General features: G+C 42.9%; 1 protein-coding gene across 1 annotated transcript; it reads left to right on the plus strand.

The window, feature by feature from the left end:
• Positions 1-502: 502 nt before the first annotated feature.
• On the plus strand, positions 503-12,684 carry CRHBP (corticotropin releasing hormone binding protein; the record flags this gene model as incomplete). Its single annotated transcript, XM_082651087.1, has 7 exons — positions 503-583; positions 941-1,034; positions 1,305-1,462; positions 2,887-3,097; positions 4,811-4,959; positions 8,749-8,866; positions 12,527-12,684. The coding sequence occupies 7 exons, from the start codon at positions 503-505 to the stop codon at positions 12,682-12,684; spliced, it is 969 nt and encodes a 322-aa protein (XP_082507213.1).
• Positions 12,685-15,265: the final 2,581 nt, after the last annotated feature.

Below are 15,265 nucleotides of genomic sequence, written 5' to 3' on the forward strand. Positions count from 1 at the left end.
ATTTAAGGTTATGTGACAAGTCTGTATGATAAGGTTGTGTGTGTTTGGGTATTTTATGCCTGTGGGTAACACTGTCACTTGGCTTTGCAAAACCAAAAATTCCCTGCATGTCCATGGGAGAGGATAATTCAGCATGTGGCCGACCAAGTAAAATGCCGTCCCTTATTCTCTATCCTTGCTTCATTCTTTCTCTCACACTTTAATTCACTAAGTTGTAAGTGTCTGAAATCATTCTCGGTGAATAACGCTGGACCACTCGGAAAGTTTGCAGCTGAGAGCTGGACCCTCGTCATCACCAAGCACTTTGTCACTGAGACAGAGTAACCCATGGTTACTGAGCTCAGATCAGTTAAGGGGCAGAGAGCCTCCCCTCCTCACTGCTCTATAAAAGAGACCCGCAGAGGGACCCTACCAGCTTCTAGCTCTCAGCCTGGGGGAGCGCGTGGGAAGCAAAGCCCAGACCTGCGGAGCAGAAAGCACCAGCTGCAGAGGCAAGGCCGGCATGGCTCCCACTTTCAAACTTCAGTGTCACTTCATTCTGATCTGCCTGATGGCTCTAAGAGGGGAGAGCCGGTACCTGGAGGTGAGCGATTACCCGGTTGACCCATCACACCTTCCTGTGGTGAGTGTCCAGCCTTGGGGGTGGTCAGGCTGCCTCTGCTCTCAGACATGTTTTGGTTAGCTCTTTCTTCCCATTTACTGTGTCCCCTCTCCTCTGGTTTCCCCTGGGTCTTCCTCCCTGCCTCTTCCTCCTTCCCTCTGGTCCCTGGGCATACCCTGGTCTGATGGGAAAGGTCTAAACCTTCCCGTCTTCTCCGGACCCGGGAGACATTGACCCGGTCACTTTATTCTCTTTGCCGCGGGGCAGGGAGGGTGCCTTGCTTCTGGTCCCCCTTCCCCCTCCTTGAACTTTTGCGGACTGACTGATTTTCCTGGCCAGCTGCGGGAAGCTGTGGACTACGACCCTTTCCTACTCTTCAGCGCCAACCTGAAGCGGGAGCTGCCGGGGGAGCAGCTGTACCGCCGCGCTATGCGTGAGTCGGGGCTGCCTGGCTGGCGTCCGTCCGCGGGCAGCGGGGAGGTGGGGATTGTTGAGGACCGCGGGGGGCGCAATTCCCATGGCTAAGGGTCAGTCCGAGGAGTCGCACTGGGGCGAGATGGGGTGACGCACCCGGAGCGCGGGAGCGGGGCGCAGCCGAAGCTGGGAGTCAGGGCGCGAGCGGAGAGGGGCTGCCCGGGTGCCGCCACAGTGGCTGCAACCCGGGACCCCCAATCCCGCTGCCCTCCCCCCCCCCGCCCCCCAGGGTGCCTGGACATGCTGAGCCTCCAGGGCCAGTTCACCTTCACCGCCGACCGGCCTCAGCTGCACTGCGCCGCCTTCTTCATCGCAGAGCCCGAGGAGTTTATCACCATCCACTACGAACTGGTCTCCATCGACTGTGAGAGCGGGGACTTCCTGAAGGTGAGGCGCCCCCGCCAGGCGCAGCCCCAGCCGCGGGGCAAGGGAGGGGTCATGGCCAGGACGCTGCGCCCTAGCGTGGAGAGCCGGCGACGCTCGTAATTAGATGCTCCGGTGGTGCAGGAGTGGGAGAGGCGCAGTCCGGGACCCCCGCGCAGCGTGTACCTCGCCCCACTCCCAGAAGGGCGAGTGCCTTGGTCTTGCAGTGGTTTAAATTCATCCCTGTGCGCTCTCGGTCCCGGGCGCTTCCAAAGACTAGAACTCGTGGCGCGAACCACTGTGTTGCAATGGGGAGCAGGTGAAAAGGGGTACAAACCAACTAGTACGAGCCCTCGGGTCCGCCGAACCCGAGGTCCTGATTAGAAGGCGACCTCACATGTCTGAGATCTGAGCCCGCCTTGCTCCTGCTGGTCCCTTTCTCTGTGGAGCTGTTTCAGGCTCCCAGACGCTGTCTTCAATGCCTGGGTGACCTGATTTTGGAGCAGAAGGGCACTGGCTGCAGGGAAGGTTGCTGAGAAGGAATCTAGTCTGAGGCAGGTGGGAGGCGCGGAAAAGTCCCCACTCCCCGTTCTCCATGAGTCTAACGGGTCAGCTTGGGATGGATGCTGGACTTCTCCAGTACAGTTAAAATGAATATGATTAAAATCCCAAAGTGGAATTATTTTGGAACCTGTCAAACGTCATAGAAGAGGACTGATCTGGTGAAATAATTTGTAGCTGGTAATTTTACTAACGTGAACTAGGTTGGACTCATTAAATTGGAGACCTGTGGTGATTTTAAGAGTAAAGTCAATAGACTCTGACCTTTTGTCCAGCCAACTACAAACTTCCACAAGTGAAGGAAAAAATTCCAAACTTGCATACCAGCCATTATCGTCTAAGTGTTAAAGTAGTTCTTGATATTTTAATATGTGATAAGAGTAAAAAAAATGAGGAAAATGGGTGTGTATAACCATCGGCAGGTAGGTAAAGTTGCTGCCCCAGTTTTTCCTCTTGCTATTTTTGAGAAATTTTGTTCATATTTTAATGAGGAAAGAGAAAAACTGAAACCCAAATTATGTTCCTGTGGAATTCTTCTGAAGGTAGGATGTGTGGAAAATATGACCAACACAAAAATGTATATCGTCTGTAGTTTCATTTACCAAGGTGGCTGAAATGATAAAGTATAAGAAAGTTTATTTACTTTGGAAATGTTAGAGTTTATAAAGGGGAAAAAAGCAATAATTAAATAATAATGCGACTTGCAAACAACCCTCACAGTCAAAATATATACAAATAGAAGGGGGGTGCAGGGGGGGTGTGGGCTGTCTATTCCTCACTTATGACCGAAGGCCCGTGGCTGGATAACCTTTTCCCCCTTTTCAACACACCTGTGACTTCAGGAGTTGATGAAAGTGATCATCTTTGTCTGTATTTTTTGTTGGAAGGTATTTGATGGTTGGATTCTCAAGGGGGAGAAGTTCCCCAGTTCCCAGGATCACCCTCTCCCCATGACTGAGCGGTACATAGATTTCTGTGAGAGTGGTCTTAGCAGAAGGAGCATCAGATCCTCCCAGAACGTGGCCATGATCTTCTTCCGGGTCCATGAACCAGGAAATGGGTTCACATTAACCATAAAGACAGATCCTAACCTCTTTCGTAAGTGGACTAAATGTCTTCTTAGTTGGAAGGCAGGACTTGGGGGGAGAGAGTGTCAGTTATGCTTTTCAAAGGTAGCATCATTGCACAGACTTAAGAAATTTGAAGTGAGGAAGGATTTGAATGGAAATTCTTTTGTAATTAGAAATGACCTAAAGGATATTTCCAATTCATTATTATGAAAATCAAAGCAGTTTTTAATTTATTTACCAGGCTAGGTAAGATACTAATTTATGATGGCTGGAATTCTATTTTTTCTCCAGTCTTATTCTGATCTCCTGAGCTACTACAATGTATTCAGTGACAAACTTTAATCCCTCCAAGTCATTCCATTGATCTCGATAAGCTTGAGGGATCAGATATGAAATTGCAGTCCTACAGATATTTCGGTGAAGGCTGAAAGACTACATATCTGGGATGTGTAGACAGATTTCATGCCCTGAGCAGAAGGCTGGACCAGAGGACCTCAACATTGCCTTCTGAGTCTGAACCCATTGCTCTAATTTAGTTCATTTCTGGTGGATACACAAATAGATGCTATAAAGCTGAATAGCCCAGGCCTAAAACACATTATCTTAATCAGAATGAGTTCATTCATCTGTTTATTATTTCTTCCCCATTAAGAGGAAAATGTTTATTAAAAAATCAGGAAAACATTCATTTTTGGTTGTATACAATAGTATTATTAACAGTTCATGTGGTTGAAGAATGGGGCCTACCTAATCTGCCAAAAAATAATGTACAGACTGATCTCCCAAATTTTGTTTTTAAAAAACAAAAAAAAAAGCTTTTTGAAAGAAGCCCCCCAAAATGGCTGTTTCTGAGGACTGGAGGAGAATAACACTAGAGGACAACATGAACTGTTTCTCCTATATCCTGTTTGCTTAGAGATCAGAAACCTTCTAGAATCATCAAGGAATTTCAGTTCTTTTTGAAATTAAGTGTAATTAAAGATATAAGATGGAAGCAAAAGGTAGTTCTGACATAGTCTGATCAATCAGAAACTTTTGTCCCATAACTGGCCAAAAAAAGTACAAACTCTGATGCTTCTAGTTTCAGAGCTAGAAGAATAAATTTATTGTAAGTCTAGTCTTGAGATACAAAACAAAATTTCAGAAAGACTTGGGAGTAGATAAACATTTAAAATTTACCTATTAGTCAACTTATCACTTAACACCCAGGAAATATTTATCAGACATAAGCCTGCTTTGTATTCTTCTCGGCCTACTTTGTAACTAGTTTAATGTTTCTTCACTTTATTATCTCAAAAGTAACATGTAGCTCCAAGTTCAGTTAATAAAGGTTTCAGACAGACAGGGTTTGAGTTCTGGCCTTACCTTTAAGCCTTGATTCTTCCAGACTCCCAGCTTGAACTTGGACCCTAGTTAATGAAGTGTTCCTAGAACTTCTACCAGCTAGTATTGTTTGGTTGGTTATTAATTTATGTCTTGTGAGTGTTATAAACAAGGTGACCCCCTGAGATTACGGTCAGAAGTCCCCTTGCAGCCAGGGCCTCCTGACAATGTCCATACATCAGTGGTGCTTTTTATTCCCCAACTCCTTCCTTTCTCCAAATCACCTTTGTGATAAGTACTCTCTTCTGGGCCACAAGCCCCTAGACCATGAATAGGAGCTTAGAATAAGGATGAGATAAATTTCTATAAAAGCCCAGCATACCAAGCAGTGAAAATGTGATTTTGTTTTTCTACAAAGCCTGCAATGTCATCTCCCAGACCCCAAATGGAAGGTTTACTCTGGTCGTGCCACATAAGCATCGCAACTGCAGCTTCTCCATCATTTATCCTGTGGTGATCAAAATATCTGATCTCACCCTGGGACACTTAAATGGTCTGCAATTAAAGGTGAGTTGCTTACTTGCTTCCCAGTCACTTCCTAAGACCTCAGCTTTCTCAGAGCCAAAGTAACTATACAGGGCAGATGTGGATGAACTGGTGTAGTACGTCCTTCTGTTTGGCGGTTAGAACTCACACGAGCCTGCCCCCGCTGCTTTAATAAACTCCTCTTCTATTTCCGTTATACTGCCAGTTGCATACTCAGGTGCCTCTTCTGACTACTTGAATACTTTTCTTGTGATGTTAGAAATGCTTTCAGTTGGCAGAGTTGTGACATATAATTACAATTGAACTCTCTTGTACTTGCCTCTTTTACAAAAATTATCTCCTAGCAGAACCTAGTGTGAGTCATCTCCACAGCTGTTTTTCTGATTATTGGAATTTTCTTTTGACATGAAGGAAGTATCTCATTGACAGACTGTGTTATGCAGGAATGCTAAGCATAGCATAAAATACAAAACTGGATTTTTATATTGCAAAATACAGTAAAGTTTTGAAGCGTTTTCTCGCATTACATTTAATTCCATACATTTTGCAACAAAACATTAGTTGAGACTCCCCATCAACGTCTTCCCCCATGAACTTCTGTATGGATTTTACGATTAGTGCTGAGTTTGACCACATTTATTTGCACTGGTAGCTTGTTTCCTTTGAGTCATCCTCATTTCCTTCTATGTTCTCATATGCCTAGGTTAAGACAGCTCATGCATTTGCTGGCATCCAAGATAGTCATACTTCCTAATCAGAAAGATTGCAGTGAAAAACCAAATAAATAGGATTAGGGCTGAGAAAAGCAGTAAATCCGATTTCATTTAAGCCCTAACTTCATAGGCCAGTGCCTATTTTTTAAAGTTGAACCTTAGTGGAAGAATAATCCTTTGATAAAGGCCAGGATAAGTGGATGTCTTTGGTTTAGCCCTATAGGCTTGAGATTTTTTGTATGTCATTCTTGATGTTTAATATAGAAGGTGGCAAGTGTGATAGATTGAGAGATCTGCACTTTAGTTATCTTTGGCTACGAGGAGTATACTTTGTGCTTACCATAGTTATCTTTGGCTACGAGGAGTATACTTTGTGCTTACCACTTAAAAAAATGTGAAGTCTGCAGTGTTCTAGGTATCTATTGCTTTACGAAATATTCTTTGAGTGCTTACCATGTGCAAGGCATTCTTCTAGATGCAGGAAATTAGCAACGAACAAAACAGGTCCTACTCACATAGAACCTGTATTCTAGTGGGATGAGACAGGCAAAAGTATAATGTATTTCAAATAGTGGTGAGTGCCCTACAGAAAATGAAGCAGAGTGGTGGCTGGGGACAAGGGGGTAGAGTGAGGGGCAGGCAGCTACTTGAGATGAGATGGTCAAGAAAGAAATCTTTTGAGAAGGAGACATTTAAAGTGAGATTTCAGTGATAGGTAAGAAGGAGTCAGCAGCCACAGGAAGAGCTGGGAACAGAGCAACAGTAGTGCAGAGGCTCAGAGGCAGGAATGGGCTTGCTGAGTTCTAGAAATGGAAAGAAGGAAAAGTAGAGGGGGAGTGGTATCATACAGCATCAGGCAGACAGGCAGGGCCAGGGGGTGGAGAGCCCAGCGGGTAATATTACAGAGTTTGAGTTTATTTTCAGTGGGAAACCACCAAAGGGGTTCAGGCAGGAAAGTGACATAATCCATTTGATTATGCTCAGGTGGGGTGAGAGTGATTGGGAATTGCTGGCCTCATGACCAAAGTAATTGACAAAGTCCACGATGGGAAGGAGACGGTTACCTAAAGGTCATTCTGGCTTCCATGAATGATGATGAATGGGCTGTAGGGGCCAGAGTGGTGCAGCAGTGCCCCTAAAAGGCCATTGTCATAGTCTAGGCAAGAGATGAGAGTGACTTGGTCCAGGGAGATAGAACGTCAACAAAGAAATCTTGGGGGTTACTGTTGAGGAGCTGAACCCCAGAGGTCCCTACACAGCTCAGCTTCTGCCGTTGTTTATAAGAACAGCTGAGAGGTTTGGAAAGAGGAGAGGAAAGTCACTGAACGCCAAAAAGTACGTGCTCCCAACCTCCTTGTTTCTTGGTTTTGTTCCCTTCATTTTAGCTGCCATTTCTTCCCAACTTCTTATTTCCCATTTCTCTCTCCTGAGCCTGCCTTTCCCCCTTCACCTCCTCCTGTGAAATTTGGAAACTACAGAACCAGGTGGAATGTTTAGTCTAAGACATGTTCCCCCTGGACACCCTCTACTCAAGGGAAAGGCAATTACATATTTTTCCCTTTACCTCTAAATGGCTTATTCAACTGTTCCTACAAGAAAATGAGCCCTGTACACAGTGGGGCTAACTAACCCTCTATTTCATCATTGATGAAATTACGTGTAAAATACCTAAGCATAGAACCCAGGACAGAGTAGGTGCTTTAAATATATATGCCCACACCTGCTTCCTTTCATTAGTCAAAGAGTTGCTGTTGTGTTATCTTCTATTGGTTGTTTAGTTCCAGCTGCATTTCAATATCTTCCAAATGTGGGACTGTGTGCGCTGATGTATGTGTGTGTTTTGCATTCTCTGTTTTAGATTTTGGTCCCTATGGAGTGTGGTCTATCTGTTTAGCTTCTAAGCACCTTGCCACATTCCGCTAGATCTCTTGATGGCTACGTCTCACGAAGAAGAGGATCACGGGCAAAACTGGCTGTATAATTTGTGGGGGGACAGTAAAAAATGAAAATACAGGGGCCTTATTTTTAAATGATTAGGAATTTCAAAATGGTGACAGCAGAGCATTAAACCAAGCACTAGGCCTTGTAAGTGTGAGCCCTGTGGGCGCGGGTGGCACGATCACAAGGCCAGCCCTGATCGCGGGAAACGGGTGGCCCAAACGGTGACATTTGGGGCTGAGAGGGGGCCTGCTTTGTTTGCGTGGGAAAGTGAAGCCCAGGAATTGCCGTGGATGACACAGTGTGGAAAAGATGAAGGGAAGCAGAAAAAGGTGGTTACAGTGCATCACACAAAGTCTTAAGACTACACACTTATTTTGAGTAGCTTGAAATAAGTTTATTTTAGTTGGAAGGAGAAAGTTGATGGTAACTCTAGCTAATTTGAGCCCCAAATGAGGGGTCTTTTCTTTTTTTAATATTCCTATAACTAGTCTAAATCCTTATCAGTAGAAAGGATAAGAATTGTCTCAATAGCAGAAAAAGTCTTTTATAAAGAAGAGGAAAGGGCTTCCCTGGTGGCACAGTGGTTGAGAGTCTGCCTGCCGATGCAGGGGACGCGGGTTCGTGCCCCGGTCCGGGAGGATCCCACGTGCCTCTCGGCTGGGCCCGTGAGCCATGGCCGCTGAGCCTGCGCATCCGGAGCCTGTGCTCCGCAGCGGGAGAGGCCGCAGCAGTGAGAGGGCCGCATTCCGCAAAAAAAAAAAACAAAACTCTGACTGCATGCATGAAGAAATTCAAATAATTCATTGTGTATGTCCAAATGATTTAAAAAGCAAAGCATTTTCAGATTCAATTTTCATATATTGTATATGGAGTTTACAGATTCCAGTTTCATCATTCTAGTCCTTGAGCTTATAAAAAAATGTTTTTTAAATGCACATACATTTTTTAAAATGATTACTCAACCGATTTAGAAAAGCAATTCCTATGATTTTTTTTTTCTTTAAAAAGTCTTACTTCCCAGAGTCCTGGATGTTAAATTAAATGGCGCTGCCAGGATGTCTACAGCTGACTGAATTCACCAACTTGCCATTGGTCCAATGGTTTGACTTCCTTAATTGGTTTAAATACATCTTCCTCTGCTGCTTTATTCTCTTAGAAGTCCTCAGCAGGTTGTGTGGGAATAGGAGATTTTGTGGAGCTGCTGGGAGGAACTGGACTCGACCCTTCCAAGATGATGCCTTTAGCTGATCTCTGCTATCCTTTTCACGGCCCTGGTAAGATATTTCTTTGATTATTATTTATGTGCCTATTAAGATTGTTTCCTTAAATAAAATGCCTCAAATTTTTTATACATGGGAGGGCAAGTTCCACCAAAAAAACTTCGATTTTGCACATTGAGCAACTGTGAGGGTTTTGCATTTGAGCCCAAGCACAGTATCAAGAATGCATGACCACAATATCTGACACTGGGAGAAAAACTTATGAAGTAACAAGGTTGCGTGTTTAAGGTTTGCCCTAAGTACGACTATGAAAAAGACAAAGCTTTTTGGTTCTGTGCTCTGTCCACCTTCTTGAAGGTCCCTGCTTTCCTCCTCTCGAGACTAAAGATTTTACTGACTGAAAACCGTTGTTCAAATAGTGGATGTATCGTCAATTAGTAATAGTATAAAAATGAAGTAATAGCTAAATAACTTTACCATACATATGCATATGTGTGTGTATTACTCATAGTAAATATTGATACATTAGAAGGTGATACGCTTTATTAGAAATTCTCAGAACTGCTGAACGTCCCCAACTTCTAGCAGCAACACCAGCCTCTGAAAGACCACTGCAAAACAGAGGTAAATTCTGAGATCTAAAAGTGGTCACGGGTAATAAAAGACCTGGTTCTCGCCAAACAGAATCAGGTCTTCTTTGTTAAAGATCAGTGCAGCTTTTCCATTTGATTATGCTCGGGTGGGGTGAGGAGGGTGGGAATTGCTGACTAGTGACCAAATTAATTAACGAAATCCAAGTGTTGGGGGAGAGGGTTACATAAAACATTTCTGTAAAGGTCACTCCTGTATCTGTACTTCTGATGCAGGAACCAGTGATTATCTTTTAAGAGATAGAAGTCAAACAGAAGAACAGCCTTTCATCCCTTACCATAGCCCCCTTCCTCTTTTTAAGCACACATCACTAACCAACTAAATAATGAAGCTGCAAGTCAGACAGCCTTTTGATCAGCTGTTACCAGTTTTAATTAAAGCCAGGTCTGCCAACCAGTATTTTCTCTCTCTGAGCTAATGCTGGGAACTTAATAAACAAAATCTCTCTGAAATAGAATTAATGTACACAGGTCAAGGGAAAAGATTTCTAAAAACCCACTTTGCTAAAAGCTTGAGGGTTAGTTTATACTAATTTACACTTGAGCCCTGGTTTAAACCAGTGCATCATGGCTTCTCTCCCTTTGTGTGTGCTCTCAGAGGCACTGGATCCTTCCAGGCTGATGGAGAGCACCTGTGAGGAGCTGCGTTTGAGCTGGGTAAAAAGATTAGATTAAGAACTGAAGCACACTCATGCCTTAAAATTTAGATAGTTGAAGCCATAGTAATTTTGGTGCATGAATTATATGACTTGATTTCAAAGGGTGTGGCTAAGGCCAAAAAACCACTTTTGCCTGTATTATTTAGATAATTGAAACCCATCTTAAGATAATGTGAAGGCTTGAATTATCTGACTCACTGGTTCATTTTAGACTTCACTTTTTTCTTGAATTCACCATGTTTTCATGAGCCCCTCTTAAGTCGTTCAGACAATGAAGAACTCTTAGGTATCCTGCCCTTTACAATGGATTGTATTAGGAATTATGTCAAATAATAAATGATATGCGCATTAACTAAAGGAAATAAGTCACGTTATGTAGATTAAAGTTCAGAGTAAGATCAGAAAAGAATGGCCTTGCAAACAACTTAAAGAAAATTAGGGACTTCCCTGGTGGCGCAGTGGTTAAGAATCCACCTGCCAATGCAGGGGACACGGGTTCGAGCCCTGGTCCGGGAAGATCCCACATGCTGCAGAGCAACTAAGCCTGTGCACCACAACTACTGAGCCTGTGCTCTAGAGCCAGCGAGCTACAACTTCTGAGCCCACGTGCCACAACTACTGAAGCCTGCATGCCTGGAGCTGTGCTCCACAACAAGAGAAGCCACCGCAGTGAGAAGTCCGTGCACTGAAAGGAAGACCCAACACAGCCAAAAATAAATGAATTTATTTTAAAAACTTTAAAAAATTAACTCTGGACTTCCTCACAGAAGCTTAGTCTAGATTCCCTGGTGCTTATATTAAAACAATTATAGGGTTTATATTTATTATGTCTCCAAATTGACTTTTACCTAAATAACTCTATCTGGCTGTTTTACTTCATTTAAACCCAGGTGCATGTTTGTGAAGTACCTGTTATACAAGGTTAATAACATTTCTCAGAATTTAGGCCTTATAGAGACAACGTGGGGAAAAAAAGATTGAGAAAATTAAAACAGCAGAAAGGATTATTGTAGGGCAGATAAATCTTGCCTCAGGAACCAGATTGAGGCGGAAGAAATAAAACAAAAGTAATTTTTAATAAAAATGCTGAGTTTCACAAAACAGAAACAGGTACAGAGAACAAACAGATGGTTGCTAGAAGGGAGGGGAGTGGGGAATGAAAAGAAAAAAAAAAGGTAACTATGTGAGGTAATGAATGTTGATTAGCTCGATTATGGTGATCATTTCACAATGTATATTTATATAAAACCATCATGTTGTCCACCTTAAATATATACAATTTCTGGCAACTATACCTCAATAAACCTGAAAAAAGATTTTTGAAGAATGCCTTAAACACACACACAGTTTCAGTATATAACTGCTCAGGCACATCTGTACTAGAAGATACATAACTGTTGCCAGATGCTTATTAAAATAATGAATAAGATTGGATTTAAGAAAAGTAAGGATATCAAAAGCCATTCCATATAAGAAGTACAGAAAAAAATTAGAGATAAAAATACAGGTGAACAATAGAACAAAAATGAGTATACTTAGTGTATGTCTAAACCACGCAAATGATATTTTTGTTTATATGTAAAACAGAATTATTACTGAGGCTCAGAAAATAATAAATAGGTGATATTTTTAGTCTACATAAATGTCCCGCAATACACTCCATCCTTCAGCCCTGCCCACTAAATGCCACTCGCACCCCCAGATATAACCAAAACCTGCCTCTGCAAATTCCCAACCTGTCCCTAGAGGGCGGCACTGCCCCCCCCCCCCCGCCCCCCAGGACACAACTAGAGCAAAGGTGCAGCAGGTCGGATGCTTGCCTTCCTCTGCCTTCACCACCAAAGCTTTGCAGGTAAGAGAACATAAAAAGCACAAGGAGATATCTTCTTACCTCTTTGCAGCCAGTTTTGTTTGCCTAACAGTGTTCTTGCACATGAGGAGAAAGGCTGAGCTTAATTTCACTATTCTACAATTAATTATACAGTTGACCCTTGAACAACAGTGGTTTGAACTGCGGGGGCCCACTTACAGGCGGAGTTTTTTCAATAGTAGATACGACAGTACTACACGATCCTAGGTTGGTTGAACCCGAGAATGTGGAACCTCGGATCTGGAGGAACCGTGGCTCTGGAGGGAAGACTATAAATTATAGGCAGATTTTCGCCTGTGGGGAGGGTCCTCACCCCTAACGCCCCACGCACCCCCCACGTCGTTCAAGGTCAGCTGTACATTATAAGAATGAGAACAAACACGTTTCGCCTGATGGCAGATGCTTGGTTTGAGTACGTGAGAGGACGCTACATCCCCTTGCTTTCTTCGTGTTTAAATGATCTCGTGGACAGAAATGGTTTGACTGTGTCCTTTCTAACCTGCTGGGAAACTTTTACTTTTTCCGTGAATTATAGCCCAGATGAAAATTGGCTGTGACAACACCGTGTTGCGCATGGTCTCCAGTGGAAAACATGTAAATCGTGTGACTTTTGAATACCGCCAGCTGGAACCATACGAACTGGAAAACCCGAATGGAAACAGTATCCAGGAATTCTGTTTGTCTACTCTTTGAAGAACCAAGCCAATGATTTCCATGCTGCTAGCTAAGGGAGTTTTTAATGGCCGTTATATATGATTTTGATGAGCAGCTGGTTAAGAACCTTTCATACAAATCAGTATTCCCAACCTTGAGCACATATCACACACACTAATTTTTGTACCTTGCTTCTTTTTCATTTGTAAGATATAAATGACCACGTGGCAGAAAATAAGCCCTCTCCCCGACCCCAGTAGAAAACCAGTTTCCAGTAATTCTTTGATATGCTACCAACCTGAACTGGTAAGACGAGTGCAATGAAAACTTGTATCTCAAGGGAAAATACTACAAAGAACTAAAAATGTTAGTGCTCTTATCAGTTTTATGACAGAAAACGCATGTCCGTGTGTACCAAAGCAGTTGCATCTATTTATTTTCTGCTTATTATTCTGTTTACAGTAGAGAATACTTGTAGCTAGTATTATTTATTGATTTGTAACAACTTGTTTTTAACAGACATTTGTAGCATGTAAAACACTTTGCATCCGTAAATCCGAACATGAATAAACATATTCAGAATGTTGGCACCTCAACATCCTGCTTTGTTTTCCTGAGTAGTTCCTTCCCTTATTACCATCAGAAAATAATGTTCTCAGGTGGTACAGCATCAAATGCTGAACTAAATCATTTTAGACTTCTTAGAGCTCCAAGAACCCTGGGTCGTTAAGTAGGATTATTTAGGGCAGAAGGTAAAATTGCAATGTTTGAACAAACAACACTAACCAGTTGGTGGTGATAGGGAAGCAGGATATGGGGATCCCTCTTCCACTGTCCTCCAAGAAAACTGAGAATACATGTCTTTGTCACAGTAAAGAGTGTACTTTTCAACAGGGACAACAAAGGCCTTAAACTCTCATAGACACAATTTGCAGAAACCTGAGTACTTTTTTGGTACTGAAGGCAGTTTACTGTTGACTGAACCTTGTCCACGTTTGGCTTGAGACCAAGCATGTGGTCTGTAAAAGACACCTTGGGGTCAAAAATGAGGCCCTGAGGAACAAAGGAAATACTCCTAAGTGAATAGTCCTCTTTACTTTGAATTAATGGATGGAAGCTGCGAACTGTTCCATAATTAATGGCTTGATTCTGATTCCCCAAACATATTTAAGATAATTTTATAATGGAATGTACTGGAATCCCATACACTGGGCTTGTTAACAAAATCTGAAAACCAAGCAGAAAGAAAAATAGTTGACTGAAAGTGCTAAAAAAAACCCAGGATTGAGACAAATTTTGTCTCAGTAGGTATTTTGGAATGAGTGGATACTTTAGCAAATAAATGAATAAATGCCTGAATGGATAGATGGATAAATGCTGGGATAAAGGCTGGGATGAATGAATAAATGTCTGAACATATGGCTGTATAATTCCTGACTAGTTACATAAGATGCTGGATTTCTTATTTCATAGAAAATAAATTCTGTGTAGTTGAACCCTTTTATCTTTTTCATAGTCTTTCTAGCAACCAAAGAATTAATGCAGTCACATATCACAATCTGAAGTTTCTGGTTCTTAACCCTTATGATTCCCTTATGCTGAGTAGAGAAAATAAGTGGTCTTAAGTCAGGAGGCAAGTATTTTTACCATGGAAGTTAGGACAACTTGCTTTTGTTCCTAAGGGACATTTTGCAAGCTACTTAGCCTCTCTTCTCTAAAATGGGTGGGACTCTGGTCCCTAAGGTTTCTTCTTATTCTGCAGTCATTTATTTGTGACATACGAGACTTCAGAGCTTGTTATTGCATATTTGTGTATGTTCTTTGAGAGGAAGTGAACTGTCTGTGACTTATTCTTTGGAGATCCATGACTCAGTCTTCATTCCAAAAGGATAGGACAGCTATCTGGAAACAAAATGGTAGATGAGATCTCTGGAGGGAAGTGCAAGAAAGTATCTTTGCTGACACCTCCTTTAAGCAAGCAAAATGTGATATGAAATTTTGGCCAGGGCTTCCCTGGTGGCGCAGTGGTTGAGAGTCCTCCTGCCAATGCAGGGGACACGGGTTTGTGCCCCGGTCCGGGAAGATCCCACATGCCGTGGAGCAGCTGGGCCCGTGAGCCATGGCCGCTGAGCCTGCGCGTCCGGAGCCTGTGCTCCGCAACGAGAGAGGCCACAACAGTGAGAGGCCCGCGTACCGCAACAAAAAAAAAAATTTTGGCCAAATTTGACTTTCTAAAAAAGTCAGTATGCATAGTAACTGAGGTGATCGATTCTGTAGCCAGACCTCTTTGAATCCCAGCTCTGCCACTTACTTGAGCAAGTCATAAGTCTGTATTGCTCAGTTTTTAATCTGTAAAATTGGAGTAATAAAGATTTTTGGCAAGATTGAGTGTTTAAATGTATTTAAAGCCCCAGAACTGTGTCTTGTATATGTCAGCTGTCACTTTTATTATTATTTCTCACTTGTAAGCAAATATGCTGTCCCAGGTCCTCCCTACTCTGAGAGGGGCATTTGCTTTATGCTCTGAAGGGTTTGTACTGATTCAATGGTCCTGTTTCATCCCAGGACATTGTGAGGAAGATAGGGTTAGTTAGGGTTGTTTTCTGGGACCCAGAAGCAG

Source organism: Grampus griseus, assembly GCF_964374135.1.
Source record: "Grampus griseus genome assembly, chromosome: 3".
NCBI classification, from domain to species: Eukaryota; Metazoa; Chordata; class Mammalia; order Artiodactyla; family Delphinidae; genus Grampus; species Grampus griseus.